We start from the raw sequence: 9,174 nt of genomic DNA, 5'->3' as shown, positions 1-9,174 counted from the left end.
TGTATTCTGAGGCTGGCCTCAATACACTTGTGTATGAAGGGGACTTTGAACGTCTGACTTCCCTGCCATGGAAACCAGGGCTTTCTATATGCTGCCTAAGCACTCTGCCAACTGAGCGGCACCTCCAGCCTCACCATTATTTTGGAGGCAAGGTCTCACTATGCAGCCCCAGGCTGAACTCCTGGTGCCCCTGCCTCAGCCTTTTGGTTGTTGGGATTACACGTGTGTGCTACCATCCTTGCTAAGCGGGGACGATGGTTTCTCCACAACTTCTTCAGAGGTAGAACTACCCATCTGCCCATTTGACAGGTGGAGGCCTGGGGAGACATGTCACTGCCCGGAGCTCCACAGTCAGTGAGGGACGTAACCAGGATAACCCCCATGGCCAGGATTCTGGTGATGTCCAGTGGGCACCAGCTGCACGGCAGAGGCAGGGTTAAGGCAGGCCGCCTTGGCTTCCCTTGACTGACAAGCCTCAGCAGCCCCTACTGCACAGACCAGACCACAGAACAGAGGCTGCCAGAGAGGGGGGCAGCAGACCTCACCTTTATTGCTATTACATTAGTCCCAGGGGCACCTGGGAAGAGCTGGAGCCAGGAGACAGTGGGGACAGGGCTTTCCCTAGCCCAGACTGCCCACCCCACCCCTGTCCACGCCAGGAGCTGGTCTGATCCCTGCCAACAAGTGGCCAGAGTTGAAAAGTCCCTACTGGGAGATCAGGCCCCTGGAACTGGGGCTGGAGGGTAGTCCTTTGTGACCTCAGACCCATTACCCCCAAAACAGCTGTAAGCTTGAGCCTTGTGCTCAATGTCAAGGGCCCTAGAAATGTCCAGCGATGGAAACAGAGAACTGGGGGTGGGGGTGGGTGGGTGGCGAGGTAGAGCCGAGATGGAATGGCTCTGCTCCCTGCCAGCATTGCCAGGGGCTGGTCAGAGGTCTGGAGCCCCTAGCAACTAGTCTCTGCAGCTAGGGGAGACTCAATGCATCGAGGGGGCTTCTGCAATGGCCCGCTCCATCCGCAGGTACCAAGGCTGGATGTGTGAGTGTCGCATCAGGTCATCGAAGGCCTCCAGACCCTCCATTACTCGCAGCACGCCATACACTGCCTAGGGAGGGGTCAAGGGACAGTCACTGCACTGGGCCCATGAGGGCACCAAGGCCCCAGATGAGGAGGGCAGGCATCCATGCTGCCAATTGTGTAGGATTTCCGGGAAGAGATATCTAGGCTCCCTGGCTCCAGGACTGCTCAAGGATAGGGCCTAAGGCCAGGCCAGTGACTGCCAGGGAAAACCTGGAACCCATGAACGCTGCAACTGAGCTAGGAAATCAGAGGGGGAGCCTGGCCCTGCCATCGCCACTCAGGCCCCTGGATCCTGCCCAGCCCGAAACTATCCCCCTTTCAGGTACGAGAACCATGAAAGCGCTGTTTGCCCCACCCCCACCCAGACAACACATGCACACAGGAACAGACACAGTTCCTCTGGGGAGCGGGGAGCTGTACAAGGTAGGCCTTGCCTGGGCTTTCCCTCCCCAGCATCCCAAGGGGGAGCCTCGCTATCACCATCACACCTACCAGGTCAGCAAGGTTAGGCTTCTGACCCCCCATGAACGGCCGGTCTTTGCCCACGGCTGTCACCCATTTGTTGGCTGCCTCATAGAGGTCTGCACGTACGTCATCCTGCAGGTGGTGCCTGGGTAGAGACAGAGGCTGGTCAGGGAATGCCTACCCCAGCCCACATGAGCACAGCCTCCTCTGTATAAAGCAGAAAGGCTGGGTGACTAGGTAGCCCTAGGTGAGGGCATGGAGCCTACATGACAGAGCCCCTACCCCCGATGAGGGATGTGTGTCTCAGGACGAGGATGAGCAGGACCCTGACAAGGAGGCAGAAGCAGAGGGCACAGGGCAGGGCCACAGCTTCTAACCCCAAAGCCTGGGCTGGGGAGTGACAGATGTGCTGGTCCCAGGCCAGGCTTGTCTGTTCCAGGCCTCAGTTTCCGCCATGCCTGGATTCGGGGGGGAGAGCCATCACCTGCTTTTGAGGCGCTTGCTGATGAGGTACATGGCAGCTGCACCCACATACTTGGCCATGGCGGCCTCCACAGCCCCAAACTTGCCCTCGCGGACGATGTAGTCGAAGGAGGCCAAGGCCTCGGCAGGTGTTCGGTACACGTTGGGAGAGATGAGGTGCACCAGCCAGTCATCCGCCCACTGCCGCCACTTCATCTCCTCCCTGCAGACACAGGACGACAGGGTGCTGTGCTGTCCCGGAGCCAGGGCCAGAGCTCTGCCCCAGCACTCAGCCTCCCACAGACTCCCCAGAGCAGTGGCTCTCCACCTCTCTAATGCTGCAAACGCTTTCATACAGGTGAGCCCCCCCACCATAAAATCATTTTATTGCTACTTTATAACTGTAATTTTGCTACTGCTATGAATATGTAAATATGTGATATGCATGGTATTTGATATGCAACCCCTACGAAAGGGTCTTTGAACCCTGAAAAGGGGGGCCAAGGCCCACACGTGGAGAGCCACTGCCCTGGAGTCCCGGCCTAGCCTGGCCCACGCAGCCCTCCTGCAGCCACAGCTCCACTCACGCCCTGGCTTCCTTCCCGCCGTACATCCGCTGCGCCTCCTTGTCGTTCAGCATGAGCCAGTACTTGTTGCAGAACTCGGTCACCTCTTTGCCCTGGTCATTCGTGGCCTTCATGGGTGGGTAATAGGTGATGACCTCTTCCAGGGGCTGCCTTCAGGGGAGGGCTACAGCTTCAGGAAGAGGACCCCTCTTCCTGCCCCCCTGGCCTACCAACCCACCCCAAGCCAGCCTCGGTGGGGCACCTCCCTCACTTGCAGTCAAAGGGATTAGGTTAGGCAGGAGGGATGCCTTCCTAATGGGACATGATGCGGGAGCTAAGGCAGGCAGGCGTTGGTTTGGTCTAGAACTCTCTCTAGTAGCCTCTCCCTTAGATAAGGGCCTCCCGGGCCGGGAGCAACTTACCCTGAAACCAGGTAGGTCTTAAGAGCGCTGATGATGACTGAGGAGTCGTTCAGCTGTTGCTGGAAGAGAGGAAACGGCCATCTTTTGTGATGTCCTCCTGGGCATACAAGCCTCTGACACTAAGCCACGCCCTTGCCCAAAAGACAGGTTTGGATCAGAGGCTCGGCTGGCGGCTGGCGGTGTCAGCCTCCTTAAACTAAAACAACACCCAAGACGTCTAGTCCTTAAATGTGGGCACTGCTGATCCATCACAGATGCTCCCCCCAAAACCCATGTCCTGAGCTCACTGGGGCCCTCTTTCTGAGTAAGGGTGACCAAGAACGGCCACTGGGAGGGCCTTGGCATCTGACCCTAACCCATGACTCACTTGGCCTCTTGGCACCAAGGGCTGCACACAGTACCAAGGCCAGTGGCAGGATTTTAATCCTTACTGTCCCCACAGCCCAGGGCCCGGGCCAGCTCCAGGGGGCTGGAGAGATGGCTCGGGGGCTAAGAGCACTGACAGCTCTTCCAGAGGTCCTGAGTTCAATTCCTGGCAACCACATGGTGGTTCACGACCATCTATACAGGGATCTGATGCCCTCTTCTGGCCTGCAAGTGTACATAAAACAAACAAATAAATCTTAAAAACACACAAACAAAAGAGAGGCCAACTCTAATCCTTGCAAGGTAGCTCGCATCTATAATCCCTGCGTATGGAAAGAAGGGTAGGTCTAGGCCAGCCAGGGGTACAGACTAAGACCCTGTCTCAAAACACTCATGACTGGCAGGGCATTGTGGTGGCTCAAGCCTTTAATCCCAGCTCTCAGGAAGCAGAGGTTGGTAGATCTTTGAGTTCGAGGCCAGCCCGGTCTACAGAGTGAGTTCTAGGACAGTCAGGACTACACAGAGAACCTTGTCTTGAAAAACCAAAATAAGGGCTGGAGGGATGGCTCAGAGGTTAAGAGCACTGTTTGGGGAAAAAGAAAAAAAAGCACTGTCTGCTCTTCCAAAGGTCCTGAGTTCAATTCCCAGTAACCACATGGTGGTTCACAACCATCTATAATGTAATCTGGTGCCCTCTTCTGGTGTACATGCAGGCAAAACACTGTGTATATATGATAAATAAATAAATCTTAAAAGAAAGACAGACCAAAATAAATAAATAACTCATGAACTAGGGTGTCTCATGATATCCAGAGACAAACAAAAATGTATTGAAAAAAAATTTTTTGAAGGCAAGTATGGTGGCATACACCATTCGAGGCCAGCCTGGTCTAAGAGTCTAGGACAGCCAAGGCTACCCAGAAAACCCTGTCTTTTTTTTTTTTTTTTTGGAGACAGGGTCTTATTTTGTAGCCCATGTGACCTGAACTCACAGACACCTTCCTTTTTTTTTTTTTTTTTTTTTTGGTTTTGTCGAGACATGGTCTCTCTGTGTTAGCCTTGGCTGTCCTGGACTCACCTTGTAGACCAGGCTGGCCTCGAACTCACAGCGATCTGCCCGCCTCTGCTTCCCGAGTGCTGGAATTAAAGGCGTGCGCCACCACGCCCGGCTCCTATTTTTGTCTTACAGATGCAGGGCTTAAAAGTGTGCACCATTGTGCCTGATAAAGCTTTTTTTGGTTTTGTTTTTCAAATTACATCTTGTTTTCTTTGTGAGTGCCACAGGTGGTGGTCAGAAGACTGGGCACGGTGGCAATGTCCATCTGCCTAGCACTCACGGGGACAGAAGGATGTTGAGTTCTAGGGCAGCTCAGGCTGCACATCAAGACTCTATGCAAAACAAAACACAACAAAATGCCAGCCCATCGAGGCGAAAGCAGGGAAGCTGGCAGGGCTAGTGTGCTGGCTGGTCTTATGTTAACCTGACACAAGCTACTGTTATCTGAAAGGAGGGAACTTCAATTGAAAAAAATGCCTCTGTAAGACTGGGCTGTAGGCATTTTCTTATTTAGTGACTGATGGAGGAGGGTCCAGCCCACTGTGGGTGGTGTCATCCATAGGCTGGTGGTCCTCAGTTCTGTAAGAAAGCAGGCTGAGCAAGCCATGGGGGAGCAAGCCAGGAAGCAGCACCCCTCCACAGCCTCTGCATCAGCTCCTGCCTTCAGGTTCCTGCCCTGCACGAATTCCTGCCCTCACTGCCTTTAAACTGGTATTTCATCACAGCAAAAGAAACCCTAATAACCGCTGTGAGTTCGAGGCCAGCCTGATCTACAGAGAGAGTCCAGAACAGCCAAGGCTACACAGAGAAACTCTCGAAAAACAAAAAACAAACAAACAAACAAAAAACAAAAAACAAAAAAGAAAGAAAGAAAAGAAAAAAGAAAGAAAAAGAAACCCTAGTAACTAACAGTTAGTGTGTGGCAGAGCCACACCTCAGACCCAGACCCAGCCAGTCTGTTCATCTGTAAGGACATCCCTTCGTCACCCCCAAGACTCAGCAACCGTACCCACAGGCTTGCCCAGCCCAGGCCATGCACACGGACCATTTTCCACCCCAGCTCTTGCCACCCAGTGGAGACCCAGGAGTCACAAGGTCTTTTAAAAGTAGAAAGCAGAGTCAGAACAGGAAGACTCCCAGGTAGCAGACATGAGGTCCCCAAGGCTCACCAAGCTGTCTCCTTCCTGGGCCACCAGGATGGGCACTTTCCTGTAGGAGGAGAATTTGATCTCAGCTCTTCTGACAGGATTCACCTCCACCACCTCATAGGGCAGGGAGTGGAAGTCGAGGAAGGCACGGACTTTGCTGCAGAAGGGGCACGTCTTGTACTGGTACAGGGTCAGCTGCAGGTGGCTGGACAGGGACAGCTTGGGGAGAGAAAAAGAGAGACTGTGTCACCTGGAGGCCCAGAGCTCTTGCTCCATCCCCCACAGCCCCAGCAAGTCTTTCTTCAGGGAGTCACTGCAGCTCCAAGTGCCCAGCTGGTACACCACAGGGCCAGGGCTCAGCATTTGTGGAGGACGTGTGTGTGTGTGTGTGTGTGTGTGTTAGTAGTAGTGGTGGTAGTAGTGTATGAATGAGTTCATCTTACTCCTGTCCCAAAGGGGACAGAAGACAGTCCCAGGGTGTGTCTCCCTATAGCTGCAAGAGTCCTTAAGGTTCACCCCCACTTCTCCAACCCTTCCTGGGTAAGGGTCAGAGCTGACCAAGTGGCCAGGTGGCGGCATCCAGGAAGTAAGGTCCACCTCAGATCTCCAGAAGTGGAGGGAGGCTGGCTGCATCTGGCTCCTCTGAAGTCAGGTGAACCTGGCTACAGCTGCAGCCCACTCCCCGGATGGCCAGGAAAGGGAGCAGCGAGCCACGGGGACGCCCACTGCCTTTCCAGTTCCTGCGTCCAGAAAAAGAGCATGGGAGGCAGAGTGGAGGAAGGCTACTTGACTCTGCAGCTCGTGAAATGTTAAAAGGCTGGAGACGCCTCTAGGTCTGGCTATAGAGTCAGGTTCACCCGTCCCGTAAAGATTACTCGCGGTGCCCGCACACCCCCAAAACACAGCAGAGACCGTGCCATGCCTCGGACTCCTATGGCCAAGACACTCGCCCAAGGTCACAAGCCGGTCACTCCTGACCCCGGCGGCTCCCCGTCAGCGGCCCCGTGCCAGCCAAGTCTTACCTGCGCAGCCGGGCGCTCGGCGCGGAGGTCCTGGGAACGCAGATGCCACCGCACGGTGTGGTACAGCCCCAGCGCGCCGCCCAGGGCCAGCGCCGCCGCCCCCAGCAACCGCGGGCTCCCCTTGCTGACCGCGGCGCCCCGGCTTCCGGCCGCCGCCCTGGAGAAGCCAGCACGGCTCTGGGCCGAGAGTGGCAGCCAGGGTCGTGTGCGCAGCCCCTCCGTCAGGACGCACCTGCTCGAGCCGAGCACCCACGCAACGCGCGCCGCCTGGGCCATGTTCGACCTGCCGGCGCGACGGGCGGGCGGGCGGGCGCGCGAAACCAAAATGGCCAAGGCTCCAGAGTGCCTTAAAGAGACAGGACCCCGGGCCCCACGTGTTGCCTAGGGTAACGATGACGCCAAGCAGGAACAGAGGCCTTTGCGGAGACTGGGAGCGCACGCCCATCAGGCAGACGGGGCACATCCCAAGGGCCCTTAGAAGTAGCTTGACGTTGCTGTCTTGGGGCGGGGGGTGTGTGCAGCGGTGACGTGTGATTCATGGTCAGTCGTTTCCACTTCGTGCATCTATTCAAAAGGATGTCTGGAAAAACGCCGGCCTAACGTGCCATGCACTCCCCGGAGGAGGTCCGACGCGATCTCCAGCTGGAGGTCTCAACATCTCAGACTCTTTCTGCCCTCCCGCAACGCTATACCGTTCTGCTGTGATACGAACCATAAACTTTTCTCAAAACCAACGGGGGCCTGGGAAACCACGTGCGGCGGAAATAGCTCACTTTGAGGGCCCGGCTCTCCAACATGGAGGCCTCAGGGGCAGAGAGGGACCGAGCGAAGGTTCCTAGACGCCCCTCGTCTTTGCCGAGCTCGCCGGTCTTTTTTTTTTTTTTTTTTTTCCCGAGACAGGGTTTCTCTGTGTAGCCTTGGCTGTCCTGGACTCACTTTGTAGACCAGGCTGGTCTCGAACTCACAGCGATCCGCCTGCCTCTGCCTCCCGATTGCTGGGATTAAAGGCGTGTGCCACCACGCCTGGCCGAGTTCGCCGGTTTTAAGCGAGCGCCCGACCTCCACCTCCTGGGCTTCTCCGCGGACAGCCCCCGCACGCCCCCTTCCCTAGGCTGGCAGGAGGCGGGGCTTACAAGTGGGCGTGACACGGAGGCGGGGTTCCTGGGTGGGCGGGGGGAGGGCGGGGCGGGTGATGGAGATGGGTGGGGGGAAATGGCTGTGGCGTTCCGGGGTTCGATCGGATCCGCCTCCTTCACCTTCTCCAGGGCCTGGCAGCTCCAGTGCCCACACTATCCAGCCGCAGCTGGATCCTGTGCCTCCAGGCCTGGGCGAGCAAAAAGGGTCAGGTGACCCCAAGGTGCTTTTATGTGAATACCCAGCTAGGATGAAAATAATGGGCTTAAAAGACACCGAGGTTCCCGGCTCAAATCCCACCTCAGAGTTGGGCAGGAGTTGTCCCAGAACAGTCCCGAGACTAGCCGGGACGGCATCCCGGAACCAACTCCTAGAACTACCTGGGTAACTGTGCAAACCAATCTCGTTCTACAGTTGGGCAAAACGAGGCAGCTTCAAGGATACTCGCCCACGTTAGATTTTTTTTCCAGCAACTTATTTAGCCCTTTAAAGGGCAATTTAGGAGAGCTGGAGGGGGAGTTTGGCAGGTTCGATTGAAACCTGCTCCCTACCTGCTATGACATGTTTACAAAGCAAACTGCATGACGGATGGTGGAGAAGCAGCAAGCACAGGCTCGCTTGTCTCCTTGACGACCCCCAGTTTTCCCACCTGGGACACAGAAGTGATGACTGGCATCTCCTGCTGACCCTACCACCCGCCACACTCTAATTTGTGTTTGAGTTATGAGAGCCTTTCAATCCCAGCGCTCAGGACGCTGAGCTAGGCAGGTAGCTAAGGCCAGCCCATTCTAGGCTACACACTGAGCCTGCCTCCTCTTCCTCTTCATCATCACAGATAAATAAATTGAGAGCTGAATGGAAATAAGCTATCAATAGGCCAGTCCCTGGAAAGAGGGGCAAAGGGCTGATCTTCACATACACGAGCCAGCCTTTGCCAAGGAAGCCCAATATTGTGGACACACTTGGCAGAGTTCTCTTGTTCCGTCGTATTGTGGGGTGCTCAGCTTGGCCTACTACCCTCGGTACCTCTGTCCTGCCTCTTCATTCGTCCTAACTACAGACCTTCAAGCCCTAGTGGGCTTCATCTAAGAACTCAGCAAGCCAGGTGGCGGCGGTGGCACAAGACTGAATTTAATCCCAGCACTCGGGAGGCAGAGGCAGGCGGGTTGCTGTTGAGTTCAAGGCCAGCCTGGTCTACAAAGCGAGTCCAGGACAGCCCAGGCTACACAGAGAAACCCTGTCTTGAAAAAATAAACAACAACAATAAAAAAACACAAACAAACAAACAAACAAACAAAAACCCCAAGGACTCAGGAAGTAGGCTCAGCCTCCTCCTTTGCGGCCAGGTAAAACTCATCCCATGCCTGCATCCCTCCAAAATCTATAAACTGAAACTTAAGGCTAGAGCAGTCATAATAATGACTGAGTTGTTTAGGGGGTGATTAAATCAG

General features: G+C 55.4%; 1 protein-coding gene across 3 annotated transcripts; it reads right to left on the bottom strand.

The window, feature by feature from the left end:
- Positions 1-517: 517 nt before the first annotated feature.
- Positions 518-7,444, bottom strand: PTGES2 (prostaglandin E synthase 2). 3 transcript variants are annotated; one of them, XM_084798851.1, is made up of 7 exons: positions 6,590-7,443; positions 5,589-5,786; positions 2,997-3,055; positions 2,620-2,745; positions 2,031-2,231; positions 1,574-1,691; positions 518-1,106 (listed from the first exon to the last, which is right to left on the bottom strand). In XM_084798851.1, exons 1-7 carry the CDS (start codon positions 6,863-6,865, stop codon positions 978-980), a joined length of 1,107 nt encoding a protein of 368 aa, XP_084654977.1. In that variant the 5' UTR covers positions 6,866-7,443; the 3' UTR covers positions 518-977. The 3 variants fall into 3 exon arrangements, with proteins under 3 accessions (XP_084654977.1, XP_084654976.1, XP_084654978.1); XM_084798850.1 differs by having other exon boundaries at positions 2,596-2,745; positions 6,590-7,434; XM_084798852.1 differs by lacking the exon at positions 2,620-2,745 and having other exon boundaries at positions 6,590-7,444.
- Positions 7,445-9,174: the final 1,730 nt, after the last annotated feature.

Source organism: Acomys minous (assembly GCF_964271855.1).
Source record: "Acomys minous genome assembly, chromosome: 10".
NCBI lineage: Eukaryota > Metazoa > Chordata > Mammalia > Rodentia > Muridae > Acomys > Acomys minous.
The sequence above is the reverse complement of the archived record's forward strand: the minus strand, read 5'-3'. Positions and strand labels throughout refer to the sequence as shown.